The following is a 20,414-nucleotide window of genomic DNA, read 5'->3' as shown; positions in this document are numbered from 1 at the left end:
ATAGAGGTCATGGTACATATTGGAGGTGGTAGAATGAACATGGATCTTCACTGGAATCAAGTGAAGAAGGAAAAGGAGTCTGTGATGACACTCATGGATTTGTGTCTATAGTGGAGAAAACCCTTCCACCAATGTTTTCTCCCAACTTTTATATCTCTACATTAAATCTCTAGGATCTTATGGGGTCAAAGGTGAAGTTGACCCCACAAAACATAAGCCAATCTTATATTTTCAGAAGCAGAAAGATGTACTATGACAGGGGTGGGGAGAAAGATACTGAGTAAAACGCTATCATTTCATAAGTGAGCAAACTGAGATGACAAAGACAAACACAGCTACTGTAAGTGTCCAGAAAGCGAACGCATCTGCATTGCCTATTCTCCCTGTCCAACTATCAGGGAAGTGGGCCTGAGGCATGGATGGATGACTATGATACACCCAGTCATATTCTCTTATTGGTGCAGGCAGAGCACCAATGTAATGTAATGTAAGGGAAACATTCTATTGCTTGGGATGAGTGCCTGTCCTAACCTTCAGGACACATTATAGAGCTCTTGATCTCCCTTTCGTCATATTTAAGTTGGAAGCTATGAATGAGGGTTTCTAGGGTGAGAAGAAAATTGGGCAACCTCATTGTGCAGTGACAGAATGCTCTCAGTAGTCAATTTAGTTTGTCCCACTCTTCTAATGCTTAGAAATCAAGTTTCCTATTCTCTAAAGTGAGGTTATAATACCTACATTCTCAGGTTGTTATAGGAGGATTCTGTAGGATGATTTTGTGTTACTATCTACTCCAAAACTACATAGGAAATGCAGCCTTCAATCTGTAGAAAATCACATTCACAGTTGGCTTTCAATCCTTTCATATTATAAGTCAATTGTTCTCACAGTGTGGTCCCTGGACCAGCAGCCCTAGCATCACCTGGGAACTTGTGAGCAATGCAAATTCTAAAGCTCCCCTGCAGAACTGGAAACTAAAAGTGAGTCCTAGAAATCTGTGCTTTAGCCATCTCTCCAGGTGTTTCTGATGTACATGAAGTTCGATGATAATTGCTATGGCAAGCTGTGGGCCTAGAACTGTCTTCAAGGATGACATTGCTACTATCTATCATTCCTGAGTGGGTGTTTTGGACTAACCCTCACTTGTTCCTGGCCCCTATCTTATTTGCATTTCTACCATAGAAATGCTAGTGCAATGAAATTGTGGTGCCCTTCCAGACACTGTTGAATGGAGGGAAAGTGGGAAGGGGGCTGTAGAGAGAAAACTGACACCAGAATAAGCCTCTTTGCTTTAATGAGTCAGGGATCCTAGAGCAGGAGACAGAGGCTGGAATGTTCAACTAGTGGGAGAAACAGGGGTAGGAGCCATCGAAGACATCGAAGCAGTAGTCATCATCAAAGTTGTTGTTGTTGCTGCTGTTGCTGTTACTGTTGAAGTTCTTGTAGTCTTTGTTTGGACACAGAAAGCAGGATAATTAGCACGTTTGTCAGCTGGAACACAGCAGTCCCTTTGTTTGCTGCACATTGCCCGACCATTCTTTACATGCAGCTCTTCAGGTTTGCACTTCTTCTTGCAAATTCCAACGTCGTTTAGACACTTTTTCACATACCAATTACCTGAATAAGGGAATTATATAGATTATTAAGCCTAAGTATTTATCACAGGAGGAGAAAAAACAGCAATGGTTTTTGAGCACTGTTTATTCAAGTGCCTTTCCAGTTGCTTTAGCATGTTTTTCCTAATCATAAATACCTACTTTGAGGATTAAGTGAAATTTTATAAATATAAACACACATAGAATTCTTTAGATATGTATGAGATTCTCATTTCTGAAATCAGAATTCTGTATACAAACACTTACCAGGGGCCTATTTCCCATGATTTTAAATGGGAAAATATATAGCATGTTATTATACATGAACACAAAATCCCCAACCAATTTCCTAAAATGTAGCTAAAACACAAACACCTAAACAGAAGTAAAAACTATCATTTCAAAAATAAGAAATGCTAAAATAATTGCTGTCATCTTTCTCACCATTACTGAAACACATATGGCTTTTGTTGCCAATTGGTGAGATTTTCAAAGTGTCCCTTACATGTTTCTGAGATCCTAAAAATTATATTTAGAAGATAACTCTAGGCTCGTCTTACATATTATCTGGTTAAAAATGTCATGTCAAGTTATGGAAAGATAAAAAATTTTCATCTATATCTATATACCTATATGATATTGAGATATAAGTACATTTTACAAAATTTTGAGAATAAAAAAAGCCATTGTATTAGGAATATATTCATTAGGGAGACATTCTGCAGGGTTTGCCTATATATGTGTACATATTATATACATATGAAAATATCTCATCACATGGTTTAACACATAGAGGCCCTAGAGTGATGTTGGAGCTCTTTCTTATCTTGCTTAACTCATTACTGTACTTAATCAACAAATATATAATGAGTGCCTACCATGTCAAGAATTCTGCAAGATGCAGGGAATAAAACAATGAACAGAAAGACACGATTTGAGGACCTTACACTGGAGAGGGGGAGAAAGAAAATAAACAAGTAAGTGAATAAACAAAATAATTACAGATTGTGATAAGTACAATAAATGAAAGAAATATGAGGTAATTGACAGTAAGTGAACAGAGCAAACGTTTTTGAATGCTATTACCACTACTATTATCCCTTATCAGCTGTTTAATCCTCCTCTGATGATTAAGTGAGTTTATAACATTATATATACATATATGTTAGAATATATACACACACACACAAAGTGTAGAAAAAGGACGACATACAAGTATGTGATGTATGTCACTAATGTTCCAGAGACAGAGGGAGAAATCAGGCAATTTAAACTCATAGAATTTCAAGGATGCAAAAAGGCCTGAAACATCTTTTGAGACAACCACGAGAGCATTATAATTTCCTCTTATCCACTATCAATTTGAACATTTCTGCAAATTCTAGGGAATATAAACTACTATCTCTAGAGGCAGGCTATGGAGTTATTATATAACCCATTAGGAAATTATACTAAAGAATGTTAGTTTATTTCATTGTGCCTTATGTAAAAGGTGGGATTGAGTCCAGTGTAAAAAACAAAATCGTAGGTGAATAACTGTTCTCAACATGGAGAAGGACTTTCTAAGTTAATGGAAGAATGCAAAGAAAACACCAATAGATTTGACATCATGAAAATGAAAATTATGTGTCTCAAATAAATAATGCGCTTTAGAAGCAACCAATATATTTGAAAATATTTGCAAGAAATATGAAATACAAATGTTAAAAATACAAATACTCCAATAGTAACCATTGGCAATATGTGCCAGTTAACTTAGAAGAAATAATACCCTTGGACCAAGCAATGGAACTTCTAAAATTTACCTATACAAACAGAATCTCACAATGATATATTAATAAGGTTGTACAATGTTATTTACAGTACTCACACATTAGAAAAAATAATCCAAATGACACACAATTAAGGACTCTCCAAGTTAATATTGGTATAAAAATATGACAAAATTATAAGCATCTGCTGCAAATTGTATTTTCAAGGAATATTCAAGACCTGTGAAAATTTTCCTGATAGAATCGTAGGTAAAAAAATAAAGCAGGTTATAAACTCATATATCAGTTGGTTACAAGTGAAAAAATGCAAGCAGTGATGAAATGTGGCCAATTTATTTCTAAATCACTTTCAGTGTTCTTGTCTTGGTTTTGTAAATATAAGCTACAGAATAAATTAAAAATAAGAAATGCTTACACAAACAGAGCTGAAATCTGATATAGACTTCCAATAGTTCCCACACAGAATTTTTTTTCATTTTCCATTTTACAGTCCTATACATATATAGAAACAGCCTTCCCTGTTCTGTTAACCACATCCAAGAACAAACAAACAAACAAAAAATCAGAGACCTTCTCTGTAAGACCGAGAAAACTGGGGGAAGTAATATTATACAATTGTTACCTCAGGAGGGAATATCAGCGGCAAAAAAAAAAAAAAAAAAAAAAAAAAGTGAAATGAGGCAGGGCTTGACCGGACTGACCCAAAGTGACAGGATAGAAGTTTGGGATTTCAAGATCATTTCTACCTTTGGAGGCAACTTTATGGGATTTGCCTTACCCTCCTCCCCAGCTCCGATCACAGATCCTGCTCTACCCTGAGAGCCTTCAAGTTTCTTAGAACAGAGGTGGTCTGAAGAAGTAGGACAAATCTCAGCCCTGCTCCCAGTGAGAAGCCAGACCCCATTTCCACAGACCACTTAGAAATAGGGACTCCATGTGCAGGACCCTGTTCTAGGCCAGTGTTTCTTCTTCCCCAAGATTCTGTTTACCTGAGACCAACTGGGCCAGGAGCATAAAAACTGCAAGGGTGAACAGTAGGGACTTCATCAGGAGGCAGTGGGTTCTATAGAGTCCAGAAGTCTCTATTCAGTATGACTCTGAACACAGATCTTTATTGTCCTTCTTAGGTGGGGTTGGGCTCAGCCAGTAGATTAGGAGGATGTAGGATATTGTGCCAACATAGCTTCAATCTATTGGCTAGCAGCTCTAATTGAGGCATCACTGTTCAAGAGTCCTGTGCTAGGCATGCCTTGGGGGAAGGATAAAGACTTAGAAGAGAAGTTGCAAACTCTGCTGAAGTATATGGCAATTTGGAGAGAAAGAATTACAGGAAGAAATTATGCTGCTCTACCAAGGCTGGGTACTCCTAGCTGTTTTTTCACAGCCTCCAGTGTTAGTTCTATCAGGGTTCATCTGACTGCATGTAGCAGTCTGGTCACCTCTCTGTCTTTCCACCTAAAATACAATGTCTTTCTGAACACTTATGACATATTATTCATATATATATATAATTCTTTTCTGTACATTATTCTTTTCAGAGAAGGATATAAGTTAAACAATTGTTTTTTAACTGACCAAATTAATGCTTTGTTGATGATCTGGAAATTTAGAAAACCTTTAAAAAGAAATAAATAAGTGCTCAAAGATATATGCACAAAGAATCTTGCCACTCTGTAGAGTAGCATAAAATGATGTGCATCCATATGATTTAATTCTGTGCTTCTGTTGAAAAGAGTACAGCAGATTTTATCTTACTAAACATTTTTTGAGTGAAAAAGCAACATTTTAGAACAACATGCATAGTAATGATTCTAATTTATGTGAAAAAAGTTGTATGTGTATATAAGTAAATGCATGAACTAAAAATGCAAATCACATGTCATTCTAATAAAAGTTGTTTTCTCTGGATGGAATTGAGTTTAAGATGGCATTCAAAGAGAATTTTATTTGTGTTAAAGTTTTTTTTGAGTGCCTGACTATATTGTGACTGAAAGCTATAAGGTCCTAGAGGTTTTGTTCTTTGTGAGGAGTTTATTTTTCATTCCAAATTATTGAGATATAATTGATGTACATTAAACTGCATTATTTAGAGTGTATAATTTGATGAACTTGGCAAAAGATGCACTAGTGAAACCATTACCTTAATCAACATAATATATATATCCCTCACTCTCAAAATGTTTCTCATGCCTCTTCAGTATCCACTCTTTCCTCTTCCCTTCCCTCCCTCTACCTCCATGATACCCAGGAAACGACTGACCTGCTATCTGTTCTTGTAGCTTTCTTGGCATTCTCTTGAATATTACATAAATGAAGTAATACAGCATGAATACTTTTCTGCTTGGCTTTTTCCATCCAAGGCAATTATTTTGAATCATATATGTTTCGTGTACCAATAGTTCATTCCTTTTTATTGCTTGGATTCCTTTTTATGCATATATAATCATTTATCCATTTACCCCCAATGAACATTATGATTGTTTTCAGATATTAGCTATTACAAATAAAACTGCCATTGAAAATCTGTGTGCAACTCTTTGTGTAGCCATATGCTTTCATTTCTCTTGGATAAACAGCTAGAAGTAGAATGGCTGAGTCACAGGGTATGTGTATGTTTTACTTATTAAATATGCATATACTATGCTTTTTTCCTTTGAAAATTGCCCTTTCTCTCTGTCCTAAGAGGTCTCAGTGTTGTCCTTATCAAACTGATAAGTAAATGTTCCATGTTAATTATGGATGTAATAAACCTTTGTGTTCCATAGTTCCTGTAAATATTTTTTTCTGGCATGCAAAAAAAAAAAAAAAAAAGAAAAAAAAAAAGAAACTACCAAATTGTTTTCCAAAGTGGTACCATTTTATACCCCCACTAGCAATATTTGAGAGTTCACTTTTTTCCCCACATCTTTACCAATATTTAGCATAGTTTTTGTTTTTGCTTTTTTAGTTTTAGCTATGTGTTTTATTTATTTTTGTTAAATTTTAATTTTTTTATAGATTTAGGAGTACGAGGGCTGATTTGTTACATGGATATATTGAGTAGCAGTAAAGTCTGGGCTTTTAGTGTAACCATCATCAGAATAGTGTGCATTGTATCAATTAGGTAATTTCTCATCCCTCTTAGGTCTAGTAGTAGTTGTTTTATGAATCTGGGTGCTCTTGTGTTAGGTGCATATGTATTTAGTAGGATGGTTATATCTTCTTGCTGAATTGATCTTTTTATCATTATATAATGACCTCCTTTGTTTTATTTTACTGTTGTTGGTTTGAAGTGTGCTTTATCTGATAGAAGTATAGCTACTCCTCCTCTCTTTTGGTTTCTGTTTGCGTAGAACATCTTTTTCCACCCCTTTACCTGAATTTGTGTCTTTATTAATGAGTTTCTTGTAAACAGCATATAGTTAGTTCATGTTTTTAAATCTATTCTGCCAATCTATATCTCTTAAGTGGGGGCATTTAATCCCTTTTTATTCAAAGTTAATATTGATATATGAGGTTTTGTTCCTGTTGTAATGTTAATTTTTTACCTAGTTGCTCTGTAGTCTCAATTAATTGTTTTATAAAACCTGTGAGTTTTGTACTTTTGTGTGTATTTATGATGGTGAGTATTGAACTTTAATTTTGACTTTTAGAATTCCTTTGAGCATTTCTTATAGGACTGGTCTAGTGATAATGAATTAGCATTTGCTTGTCAGGAAAGACTTTATTTCTCCTTCATTTATGATGCTTAGTTTAGCAGGATATAACATTTGTGTTTGACAGGTTTTTTTTCTTTAAGAAGTCCAAAAATTAGACCCAATCTCTTCTGGCTTATAAGGTTTCTGCTGAGAAGCCCACTGTTATTCTGATGGGATTTCCTTTATAGATGACTATATGCTTTTCTCTTACTGATTTTAGAATTTTTTTCCTTCATGTTGACTTTAGATAGTCTGATGACTACATATCTTGATGAACTCTGTCTTGCAATGTATCTTCCTGGCATTCTTTGAGCCTCTTTTATTTAGATGTCTAAATCTCTAGCAAGACTAAAGAGGTTTTCCCCAATTACTTCCTCAAATAGTTTTTCCAAACTTCTCACTTTTTCTTTTTCCTCAGGACACCTGTGACTCATAGGTTCAGTTACTTTACATAATCTCATACTTCTCGAAAGCTCTGTTCATTTTTAAAATTCTTTTTTCTTTATTTTTGTCTGACTGGGTTAATTCAAAAGAGACTTGTCTTCAAGTTCTGAACTCTTTCTTCTGCTTGGTTTAGTCTATTGTTAGAGCTTTCAACTATATTTTGTAATTTCTTAAATGAATTTTTCATTTACAGAAGTTCATTTAAAAAAACTATTTAGGCTGGGCAAAGTGGGCTCACACCTGTAATCCCAGCATTTTGGGAGGCCAAGGTGGGCAGATCACTTGAGGTCAGGAGTTTGAAACCAGCCTGGCCAACAGGGTGAAATCTTGTCTCTACTAAAAATAAAAAAAAATTATCTGGGCGTAGTGGCACACATCTGTAGTTCCAGCTACTCAGTAGGCTGAGGCAGGAGAATCACTTGAACCCCAGAGGCAGAGTTTGCAGTGAGCTGAGATCGCACCACTGCACTCTGGCTTGGGCGACAGAACAAGACTCCATCTCAACAACAACAACAACAAACAAACAAACAACAAAAACTATTTTAAAAAATCTATCTCTTTAGTAGATTTTTCATTCATATCCCGAATTGTATTTCTGATTAGTATTGATTTTTTACTTTCTCTTGGACCTCAATGAGATTCTTTAAAATCAGTATTTTGAATTCTTTGGTATTTCAGAGATTTCATTGTGGTTAGGGATCATTGTGGAAGAGTTAGTGTGATCCTTTGGGGTGTTGTAACACTCTGTTTTTTCATACTTCCAGAATTGTTTCTTGGGTTCCTTCTCATTTGGATCAACTATCTGTTCTTATTTTTAAATTTACTTTCATTTGGTCAGGACTTTTTCCCCCTTGAGGATGTGATTATAATATACACTGTGTAGGGTTATTTGGCCTTGGTTCTGGGTGCTTTCAGTGGCAAAGACTCTGTATGAGTTTCTTGATTATAGATAGCCTTTGTGTGGTGGCTTTCTCAAATGCTGGTTGTAGTAGTGATGCGCTAGGCTAGGCTCACTGCCTCCTGAAGGGCCAGAGTGCAGAAGTCTCAGGAAGCTTAACTTGTTTCCCTGTGCTGTGCACTTGTGTTAGCGAGTTTTTTACTGGGCTGTGCAGTTATACCTCCACGCTACTACGTGGTGCTTATGAATAAAATCTGGGCAGAAGCAGGTGGGTATATGCTTGATCTTTGCTTACTGGGAGAAGCTCTCTGTTGCCTCAGGCAAGGGACAGTCTATGGAATATACACTGGCCGGAGCTCCCTGCTCAGCCCCTAAGGGGAGAATAAAGCTGGGTGGAGCTAAACTGTCAAACCTTCCTTCAGATAGCTCATTGGCAGGCACAAACACCAGCACTTGTGGTGATGACGGGGAGAATCGCATATACTCTGTATGAATTCCTTGGTTATAAATAGCCTTCATGCGGTGACTTTCTCAACTGCCAGTTGTAGTAGTGATGTACTAGGCATGTGATGAGGCTCACGGTCTCCTGCAGATCTTGAGTGGCAGAAGTCTTGAGACGCTTATCTTTTTCTCAAGCACTGTGCGCTTGTGTCAACACTTCTATTGGGTTGTGCAGTTTGACCTCCAGGCCAGTAGGTGGCACTTGCAGTTAAGAGCTGGATGTGGTGATAGCAGGGAGTTTATATTTGATCTTTGTTTACTGGGAGAAACACTGTTGTCTCAGGAAATGGTTTGTCTGTGGAATGCACAGTGGCATGGGCTCCATTCTCAGCCCCAAAGTGGGGGCAAAGTTGGGCACAGCTGGATGGGGCAGCCTTGCCCTCAGGTTTCCCAATGGCAACCACAATCATTAGCCCTGATGGGAATGTCGAGGAGTTATGTAGACTTTTTATGATTTCCTTGGTTGCAAATAGCTTTACTGTAGTGGCTCTCTCAAATGCCAGCTATAGTAGTAACGTACTACTTGTACTAGTAATGTACTAGTTGAGTGAGCTCAGGGTCTCTTGGGTAGCTGGGGCATTGTGGGGAATGGTGGCAGCTGAGGTCATGGAAGCTTATCTCCTACCTGAACGTACTGCCATTGTCTCTTGCTCACTTTTGGTTTCTGTGTGCATGAGATATCTTTTTCTATCCCTTTATTATCAGTTTATGTGTCTTAACAGGTGAAGTGAGTTTCTTGTAGGCATTATATTATTGGGTCACTTTAAAAAAAAAAAATTCATTCAGACAGTCTATATGTTTTAAGTGGAATATTTAATCCACTTAGAGTCAAACTTACTGTTTATATATGAGGACTTTTTCTTGTCGTTTTGGTAATTAGTTTTTGGTTGTTTTGTACAGCCTGTTTTTTTCTCTTTTATTATTTATAATTATGGTTTAGTGGTTTTCTGTAGTGGTAACATTTGGGTCTTTTCCTCATTTATGCATTTGCTCTACCAGTGAGTTATACTTTTGTGTGTTAAAGAAACAAAATCAGAAAAGAAAAAAGGAGACATCACAAATGATATCACAGAATACAAAAGATCATCAGAGACTATTATGAACAACTATACACTAACAGGAGAATCTAGGGGAAAAGGTAAATTCCCACACACATACCAGCCACCAAGATTAAATCAAGAAGAAAAAATCCTGAACAGACCAATAATGTGCGATAAGATTGAATTTGTAATAATAAATCTCTGAAGAAAAGCCCAGGATCAGAAGGATTCACTGGTTTACCAAGTTCTACCAAATGTATAAATAACTAACATGAATCCTCCTCTAACTGTTCCCAAAAATTGAAGAAGGAATTCTCCCTATAGCATTCTAAAGGCCAGCATTACTCAGATACCAAAACCTGACAAGAACACAACAAAACAAAAGAAGCTACAGGCCAATATCCCTGATGAACATAGCTGCAGAAATCCTGAACAAAATACCAGCAAGTCAAATCCAACAGCACGTCGAAAAGGTAATATATCATAATCAAGTGGCATTTATCCCAGAGAAGCAAAAATGATTCAACATATGCCAGTTGATAAACATGATACATCAACAAAATGAAGGACATAAACAATATGACCATCTCAATAAATGCAGGAAAAGGCGTGATAAAATTCAACATCACTTCATGATACAAACTCGATAAACTAGGTACAGAAGGAACATACCTCAACATAATACAGGTCATATGGCAGGGCGCGGTGGCTCACGCCTGTAATCCCAGCACTTTGGGAGGCAGAGGCAGGCAGATCACAAGGTCAGGAGTTCGAGACCAGCCTGACCAACATGGTGAAACCCTGCCTCTACTAAAAATACAAAAAAATTAGCCAGGTATGGTGGTGGGCTCCTGTAATCCCAGCTACTCAAGAGGCTGAGGCAGGAGACTCACTTGAAACTGGAAGGCGGAGGTTGCAGTGAGCCGAGGTCGTGCCACTGCACTACACCCTGGGCAACAAGAGCAAAACTCTGCCTCAAAAAAATAAAATGAATAAAATAAATAAAGGTCATATATATGACAAACACACAGCTAACATCATATTGAATGAAGAAAAGCTGAAAGCCTTTCCTTTAAGAACTGGAATAAGACAAGATGTCCACTTTCATCATTCCCATTCAACATAGTACTACTGGAAGTGCTAGATAGAGCAATTAGACAAAAAAAAAGAAATAAACAGTATCTAAATGGGAAACAGGAAGCTAACTTATCCCTCTTTGCAGATGACATAATTTTATTTAAAGAAACCTAATGACTCCACCAAAAAACTCTTAGAACTGATAAACAAATTCAGTAAAGTTGCAGAATGCAAAATCAACACTAAAAAATCAGTAGCATTTTTATATGTCAATAATGAGCTAGCTAAAAAAGAAATCAAGAAGGCAATTACATTTACAATAGCTACAAAAAATACCTAAGAATAAACTTAACCAAGGAGGAGAAAGATGTCAACAAGGAATACCCTAAGACACGGATGAAAGAAATGAAAGAGGACACAAACAAATGGAAATGCCTCCCATGCTCATGAAAAGGAAGAATCAATTTTGTTAAAATGACCATATTTCCCAAAATAATCTACAGATTCAATTCAATTCTTATCCAAATACCAATGACATTTTCCACATAAATGGAAAAATCAATCCTAAAATGTGTATGAAACAAAAAAGAGCCAAAATAGCCAAAGCAATTCTGAGACAAAAGAACAAAGTTTGTGGCATCACACTACCTGCCTTCATAATATATTACAAGACTATAGTACTTATAGCAAAACAATATGGTGTTGGTGTAAAAATGAACATATAGATCAATGGAACAGAATAAAGAATCCAGAAATAAATTCACATATTTACAGCCAACTGATTTTCAACAAAGGCACCAAGAACATCCAGTAGGGAAAGGACATACTCTTCAATAAATGGTGCTGGGAACTGGATATTTATATGCAGAAAAATGAAACTAGATCCCTATCTATTCTCATATACAAAAGTCAACTCAAAATAGATTAGAGACTTAAACCTAAGACCTAAAACCATAAAACTACTAGAAGAAGACATAGGGGAAACACTCCAGGACTTTGGTTTAGGCAAATATTTTAAGACCTTAAAAGCATAGGCAACAAAACCACGAACAGACAAATGGGACTGTATCAAACTAGAATAAACAAGGGACTCAACTGAAAGCAAAAAAACAAACAAAAACAAATGATATCCTTGAAAAATGAGCAAAGAACAAAAATAGACATTCTCAAAAGACATGCAAATGGTCAACATAACATATACATGGAAAAATGCCCAGTATCACTAGTCATCAGGGAAATGCAAATCAAAACATTGTTTGACTCTGCTTTTAGACACATACACATTAAGGATTTTTATGTCTTGTTGGAGAAATGACCACTATTATGATAAGGTAAGATTTTTTCCTTTGTCTTCTTTCAGGATTCTTTCTTTATATTTTGTTTCATGGAGCTTGAATATGACATGATTAGGTGTTTTTTTTTTTGCATTTATCCTACTTAGTATTCTCTGAGCTTCTTGGATTTGTGGTTTGATGTTTGATATTAATTTGGGGAAAATTTTCTTTTTTTTTTCATTTTACTCAAGTATTTTTTCTTTCTTTTTATTTTACTTTAAGTTCTGGGATACATTTGCAGAACGTGCAGGTTTGTTACATAGGTATACATGTGCCATGGTGGTTTGCTGCACCTATCAACCTGTCATCTAGGTTTTAAGCCCCACATGCATTATTTGTCCTAATGCTTTCTCGTTGCCCCCTCCGCCCCCGACAGGCCCTGGTGTGTTACATTCCCTTCCCTGTGTCCATGTGTTCTCATTGTTCAACTCCCACTTATGAGTGAGAACATGCGGTGTTTGGTTTTCCGTTCCTGTGTTAGTTTGCTGAGAATGATGGTTTCCAGCTTCATCCGTGTCCCTGCAAAGGACATGAACTCATTCTTTTTTATGAATGCATAGTATTCCATGGTGTATATGTGCCACATTTTCTTTATCCAATCTATCATTGGTGGGCATTTGGGTTGGTTCCAAGTCTTTGCTATTGTAAATAGTGCTGCAATAAACATATGTGTGCATGTGTCTTTATAGTAGAATGATTTATAATTCTTTGGGTACATACCCAGTAATAAGATTGCTGGGTCAAAGGTATTTCTGGTTCTAGATCCTTGAAGAATCACCACACTGTCTTCCACAATGGTTGAACTAATTATACTCCCACCAAAAATTTTCAATTGTTGTTTTAAATATTTTTTTCTGTTCCTTTCTCTTTCTTCTCCTTCTGGTATTCCCATTACATGTAGGTTACACCTTTTGCAGTTGTCCCACAGTCCTTGGATATTCTTTACCATTTTTTTCTTTATATTCTTTGCTTTTCAGTGAGTAAAGATTTTTCAGGCCAAAAGTGAAAGAAATCGATACAGAGAATAAGTTGATATACAAGCTACTTTTGATGGCTTTGCTAATTGTGGAGTGATTATATTAATATCTGATGTATATGACTCCAAGACAAGCAGTATTTACTAGAGATAATGAAGGCCATTTCATAATGATGAAAGGGTCAATTCATTAGAAAGACATGATGTATCTAATAATAGAACTTAAAAATACATGAAGTAAAGATGGACAAAGTAACTTGAAAATAGGAAAATCTGCAATCAGTTGGAAATTTTATCATTCACTGTTGGTTATTGATAGCATAACTAGACCAAACATTTAGTAAGAATGTAGCAAATGGCCAGGCATGGTGGCTCATGCCTGTAATCCCAGCACTTTGGGAGGCCAAGGCGGGCAGATCACGAGGTCAGGAGTTCAAGACCAGCCTGGCCAACATGGTGAAATCCCGTCTCTACTAAAATACAAAAAATTAGCCGGGCATGGTGGCACGCACCTGTAGTCCCAGCTACTTGGGAGGCTGAGGCAAGGGAATCGCTTAAACCCAGGAGGCGGAGGTTGCAGTGACCCAAGATCGTGCCACTGCACTCCAGCCTGGTTGGTGACAGAGGAAGACTCCGTCTCAAAAAAAAAAAAAAAAAAAAAGAATGTAGCAAATCTGAATAACCACCTCAATCTAATTAACATGTATAGAACACTACATCCAATAACTACAGAATACCCATTTTTTTTCACATGCAGATGGAATGCTCACTGAGATGGACAGTGTTGATTCTTTAAAGAAGTCCCTATAAATGTCAAAACACTAAAATATTGCAGAAATAATTGCAAAATAGCAATCAATTAAAAATGTGATGTCTAGAAAAACATCAGTATTAAGCTGGAAACCAATAAAAATAAGATGTTAAGAAACATACGAAATATTTTGAAATTAACTAGCATACTTTTATTAAAAGTATTTAAAATTTAATTTAAAATTTAAAAAGTATTATTTAAAATTATGTAAAAGCCATGTGTTAAAGATAAAATTTTAGGAATAATTAATATGTATTTTGAACTGAAAGACAGTAAAATACAACATTTTATAATGTGTGAAATACAGCTCCTGCCTTGCTTAATGGGAAATCTTTAGCTGTAGATGCGTAACATCAAAGAAGAAGGGTTTTACAAACAATAATTTTTTTTTTACCTACTAGGGTTTCTACTGGGAATGCAAGGATATTTTAAAATAAAAAAGTAAATCAATGTATAGAGAGTTAGTTGGCCGGGTGCGGTGGCTCATGCCTGTAATCCCAGCACTTTGGGAAGCCAGGGCGAGCAGATTATGAGGTCAGGAGTTTGAGACGAGCATGGGCAATGTGGTGAAACCCCATCTCTACTAAAAATACAAAAACTAGCTGGGCATGGTGGCCTGTGCCTGTAGTCCCAGCTACTCAGGAGGCCGAGGCGGGAGAATCTCTTGAACCCAGGAGGTGGAGGCTGCAGTGAGCTGAGATTGTGCCACCACACTCCAGCCTGGGCAATAGAGGGAGACTACGTCTCAAAAAAAAAAGAAAAAAGTTATTGTATTCCCTTATTATCATTTTTATTTCCATAGGGTCTTTAGTGATATTCTTTGTTTTATTCCGCATGCTGGATATTTGTGTCTTTCTTTGTCAGTCTTGCTAAAAGTTTGTCAATGTTATTGATCTTTTCAAAGAAGCAGCTTTTTATTTCACTGATTTTCTCTATTGTTTTTCTGTTTCCAATTTCGTTGATTTGTGCTGTTATCTTTATTATGTTCTTTCTTTCTTCTGCTTACTTTGCATTTAATTTGCTCTTCTTTTTCTAATTCAGGTGAGAGCTAAGATTATTGATTTGACATTTTTCTTCTTTTGTAATATAAGCATTTATTGCTCTAAATTTCTCTCTTGGCACTGCTTTAGCACAAATTATGAATATGTTATATGTTCATTTTTATTTAATTCTATGTATATTCTTATTGAGACTTCTCTTTGACTTGGAAGTACGTTGTGTAATTTCCAGGTGTTTGGAGATTTTTGTGTTTTATTTCTGGTATTGATTCCTAGTTTGATTTCACTGTGTCAATCATATAGAGAATAAACTTGTGCAATTTAAATTCTTTTTAATTGGTTGAGTATCCTTTTTTTCTTTTTTTTTTTTTTTTTTGCCTAGGATATAGTCTATCTTAGTATACATTCTCTGAGCTCGAAAGGAATATTTACTCTGCTGTAGTTGAGTGGAAATGCTCCTTAAATGCCACGTGGATCCTGTGGTTAATATTGTTGAGTTCTTCTATTGCTGTTGCTGATTTTCTTTCTTGTTGTTCTATCAATGCTGAGAAGAAGTGGGTGGTGATATCCCAATTGTGTTTTTGCTTATTTCTCTCTTTTAACTCTCTCAGTTATTGCTTCACATATTTTGCAGCTTTGTATTTTGGAGCATACAAATTTAAGTTTGCCATCTTTTTGGTGGATTGGACCTTTTGTCACTATATAATGACTTTTTTCATCCTAAATTTTTTGATGTTCTGAAGTCTACTTTATCTGACATTAGTATAGTCACTCCTGCAAACTTTTTATTAATATTTATATGGTATATCTTTTTCCATTCTTTTACTTATAACCTATTTATGTCATTATATTTGATGTGAGTTTCTTGTATATAGCATATTATTGGGTCATCTAAAAACATACTTTGCCAATATTCATCTTTAAATTTGTGTGTTTAGATCACTTAAATTTAATTAAATTATTGATAATATTAATGCTTAAATCTTTCATTTTGTTTTTGTTTCCTTTTTGCTTCTTTGTCTTATTTTTCCTGCCATTTTGTGAGATATTTTTCCATAATTTAGAATTCCATTTTCATTCATCTATAATGTTTTCAAGTGTATCTCTTTGTATAGCTTTTGTAGTGATTGTTGTCTATGCTACATTATATATCCATAACTTATTACAGTCTACTGGTGCATCATTTAACCACATCAGATAAAATTTAGAGATTTTATCTTCCTTTATATCTCTATGATAACCCCCCATTTCTAATATAATTGACTTAAATATTTTTTCTACCTATGCTAAGAATCACAATGGATAATTTTTGCTGTTACTGTCAAAAATAATTTAGAAAACTAAAAAGTAGGGTAAAAATTAGTTTATTGCATTTCTGATGTTTTTGTTTTTTCTCTTCTTTTTTCCTTATGTTCCAAGATTCCTTTAAAAAAAAAAAAAAAACAACTTTCTTTCACTGTGGAGGACTTCCTTTAGCTATTCTTTTAGGTATATCTACTAGTGACCCCCCCCTTTTTTTCAGTTTTCCTTCATTTGAGAATGTGTTTATTTGGTCCTTATTCTTGAAGGATATTTTCTTGGACATAGATATCTGGATTGAGACTTACTATTCTTTCAGCACTTTAAAAATATTGTGCCACTTCCTCCTGCCCTTCGAAGTTTCTTATGAGAAATCTTTGAATTGCTTTTCTTCTCTTCTGGAATTCTAATAAAGATATTTTGGTTCATCTATTGTTAAACTGGTGTTTCTATGTGGAAATGAGATCTGGGACTTCCTATTCTGCCATCTTGCTGATGTCACCCACTGTTTTTATTTTTCTGGAAATAGCTCAGCATCATTTGTGTCATTGTTCCTCCTTAGATAACATGTCCTTTTTCTCTGGCTACTTTTAAGATTTTTTCTCTGTCTTTGGTTTTCAGCAGTTTGAAATCCACTGTGTCTAGAAATTTTCTTTGAATTTGTCCTAATTAGACCTTGCTGAAGTTCTTGGATCAATTTTGCTATGTAGGAAGCTATTAGCTCTTATTTCTTCTGCTTCATTCTCTCCTTCCCTTCTTCTTGGGACCCAATTAAATCCATGTTGAATTATTTGATAATATCTCACATATCTCTGATGTTGTATTCAATTTTTCTTTACTTTTTTTCTGTTTGTGTTCATTCGGGAAATTTCTATTCAAATGTTCATCAGAGTTTCAAGTGAAGTGATTGTTTTCTTTGCTTCTCCCAGTCTGCTTTTCAGCCCATTGAATGAATTATCCATTTCTGATATTGAATTTTTAATTTGTATTACTTTGTTTTGGCTCATAGATAAAATTCCCTCTTATCAGTAAACACCAGTACTGTTTATTTTCCCACTATATTCTTTAGCATATTTCTATCGGAGTTCTTTTGAGTTTCTAGTTGATAATTCCATTGGCTGGGTGTTGATCATTTCCTCTCTGGACAATGAGTTATGTCTTCTTTCTTTTTAAAAATATGTCATAACCTTTATTTTATGCCAGACATATAAAAGTTCAGTAGTTTTCAATAGATAATGATCTCCAAAAGGTAATTAATATTCTGTCTAGTATTGTTCTTCTGTCAAGTTGCTAGAATAGTGAGTCAGTCTGATTTGTAGTTGAGCTGGTGGCAGCTTTAGCTAAAGTCACCTTACCAGAGACTTCAAATATTTTAAGGTTGAATCAATAATTTCTCTTCAGCAGAGCCTGGAACGTGGGCTCACTTTACCAAAGTAATTTACTTTACTAATTCTCTTGGTTCTTAAATGGGTTTATGTTTTATTTTTAACTCCTAATGCACCTAAAACTAATTTGAGTAAAGGTATAGGATGACTTCATGAGGAAAAAAGTGTTCAAATTGAAATTGGATGACCACTCTTAACTGTTTTACAGGGACAATCATATATGAATTAAGAATTTTCCATTTCTTTTTTTCACTTCTACTTTGTTCATGAGGTTTCTGTTATTTATTATATTCTAATAGCAAAAGTGAAACTTGTTTGGTAAAGAAAAATAAAGCAGGAAAACAAGCTAAAAGATAATCAGTAACTTCCTCCACCAAAGCAAAGTTTATACCATCATGTAAAACTTCATAGATGTGTTTGTGTGCATGTGTTTGTGTAGGTAATAAAGGATACGTTCATTTATTATATTTATTCATTTCACAATTACTTATTGTGCATCTTCTCTCTGCCTGTTCTGATCAAGGAGCTAGGGATAAAGCAGTGAGAAAAACAATAGTCCATGGTCTCATGAAGTTTATGCACAAGTTGACAATACTCCAAACCTGTGACTTCAGGAAATATTTTCAGGATAGACTACAGGTATATAATTTATGCTTTTGTCTATTTTTAAAATTGTAATGATACTCTTTATAGAACTATTAAGCTACTTTCCTCCTACTCAATAATATAGTATAAACTTCCAGCTAAAAGTCTCTTATTGTCTCTTTTCATATCCTCTGAAATGAACTGGAGGCAGTAAGAGAATGAACAAGAGAGAAGAAAACTACACATTTTAAACTTAAGAGAGTTTAATCCTAAATCACATTCTATCTATAATCCATGATGTGCCAGTTAGAAAGTATAATAGGCTGTAATATGAAACAGAAAAGCATGAAAAAGGTGTTTTGTTCGTTTATTACAAATTCAGGTTTTATTTTTCTTACATAACATAAAGTCCAGAAATTATATAACAGCTTCACCATGCTAGTCACCCTCTACTCTTCTGTTTACATACTGTTATCCAGTGTTTTTGCTTCATTGTTATAGATGGCAGCATTACCTCCAGCATTATGACCATATTCCAAACAGGAGGAAGTGGAAAGCCAAAGTCAAGTGGGCGTCTACCACTTGAATATTTGGATCACTCCACCCCTCCCTTTAGTAATTTTTCCCAGAGACCCCACCAAAAACACATATCCTGTTTAAATATCATTGCCAACAATTGTGTCACATTCCACAATGGTGCGTTTAGGAAGTTTGGAATAGTTGCTTACGCGAGCATACTGTTGAACCCAAACCATCATTCTGACACAATACAGTGTAATAAGGAGCAAATAAACAGAAATGCCAAGAGCACATTCATGCCTCAGCAGATTGCATGTGGCACACTCAGTTCTCCAAGAAAGGTGGCACATCTTGCAGGGCCAAACTAATGATCCCTTTCTTGGAACCTGAAGATCTGATTGTGCTGGCAGCCTGCAGGCATATCCCATGATTTGTGGAGCATCATAGATATTTAGGAGAGAAACTTCATGTTTGTGCCAACATCCATTAGATGAGTAGGCTAAAGAAGTGGAGGATAGAAGAACTTTGTTGACTGGTGATAAATGCCACTACTGCTGATTTAAGTCAGCTGAAGAATATCAACCTATATCCCCTGGAGCATATAGGGGCTGCTTCATAACTCTGCCATCCTAGGACACAATATATTAATAGTTTAATCCTAAATGGATTAAATATACAGTCAGGACACACTGTTAATGTTAATGAGAAAGTATTCAGAGTTAATAATATTTTCATGCAAGCTACCTATTGCTCTGATCATTCCCCTGGTCCCTGTTCCAACAAGGCTTTTTTGTTGCTGTTATTTAGCTTTGTTTTAGTGAATAATTGACACAAGTAGGCTAACTCCCTTCAAAAGTGTACAATCTGAGTATAACTATCTTAGTGTTTATGTCAGGATACTGTAAGATAAATGGAAGAAATATGTGTGATAAACAAAAGATGATCAAATAGTGCTCCTCTAAAATAATGCCATAAAATAGAATATTAAATTACTTATTTAATAGTATTATGCTGCTACATTTGTGTGCTTTAGACTACAGCTTTTTTTATACAATAGATGAGGGTGTATCATAACTATATTTTGTCTCTGGAACATTCATTCTTCCTTCTATAATGTGAACTGGTTGCTTCCTACGTAGGCTATAGAGCTGTCATCTTAGAATTTTGTTTAACAGGCATATTTGAAGATAAACTGAGAAAATCTTTGAAGTCTAAAAACAAGTGGAAAGTATGAGCAAAATATATAAGACACAGAATGTCAATCCAGGAGAGCCAATATCTGATTAATAAGATTTTCAAAGAGAAGGAGAAAGAAAATTAAAGAAAAAGAATTATAAAAGCTACATAAATTTGAAAAGATAATAAATCTTCTTTTTTTTCAGAAATAATCTAAGAAGTACTATTCTAGAAAATAAATAAGAATTGTCACCTAGATAAAATGACAAAGAGAAAAGTGGGAAACAGTCAGAGGGAAAAACAGAAACCATACTTTTGATAGAGTAA

At 35.3% G+C, this 20,414-nt stretch overlaps 2 protein-coding genes across 4 annotated transcripts in view; one reads left to right on the top strand and one right to left on the bottom strand.

The window, feature by feature from the left end:
* DEFB115 (defensin beta 115) overlaps window positions 1-20,414 on the top strand; it is a 218,068-nt gene that overhangs the window by 107,722 nt on the left and 89,932 nt on the right. The gene's annotated exons all lie outside the window — the stretch shown is intronic.
* Window positions 1,426-4,414, bottom strand: DEFB126 (defensin beta 126). The gene is given in 3 exon segments (XM_055266161.2): window positions 1,426-1,518; window positions 1,520-1,617; window positions 4,357-4,414. Coding segments are annotated over 3 exon segments (249 nt in total).

Source organism: Symphalangus syndactylus, chromosome 24, assembly GCF_028878055.3.
Source record: "Symphalangus syndactylus isolate Jambi chromosome 24, NHGRI_mSymSyn1-v2.1_pri, whole genome shotgun sequence".
NCBI lineage: Eukaryota > Metazoa > Chordata > Mammalia > Primates > Hylobatidae > Symphalangus > Symphalangus syndactylus.
Note: the sequence above shows the minus strand (reverse complement) of the source record. Positions and strands in the feature narration are given on the sequence as shown.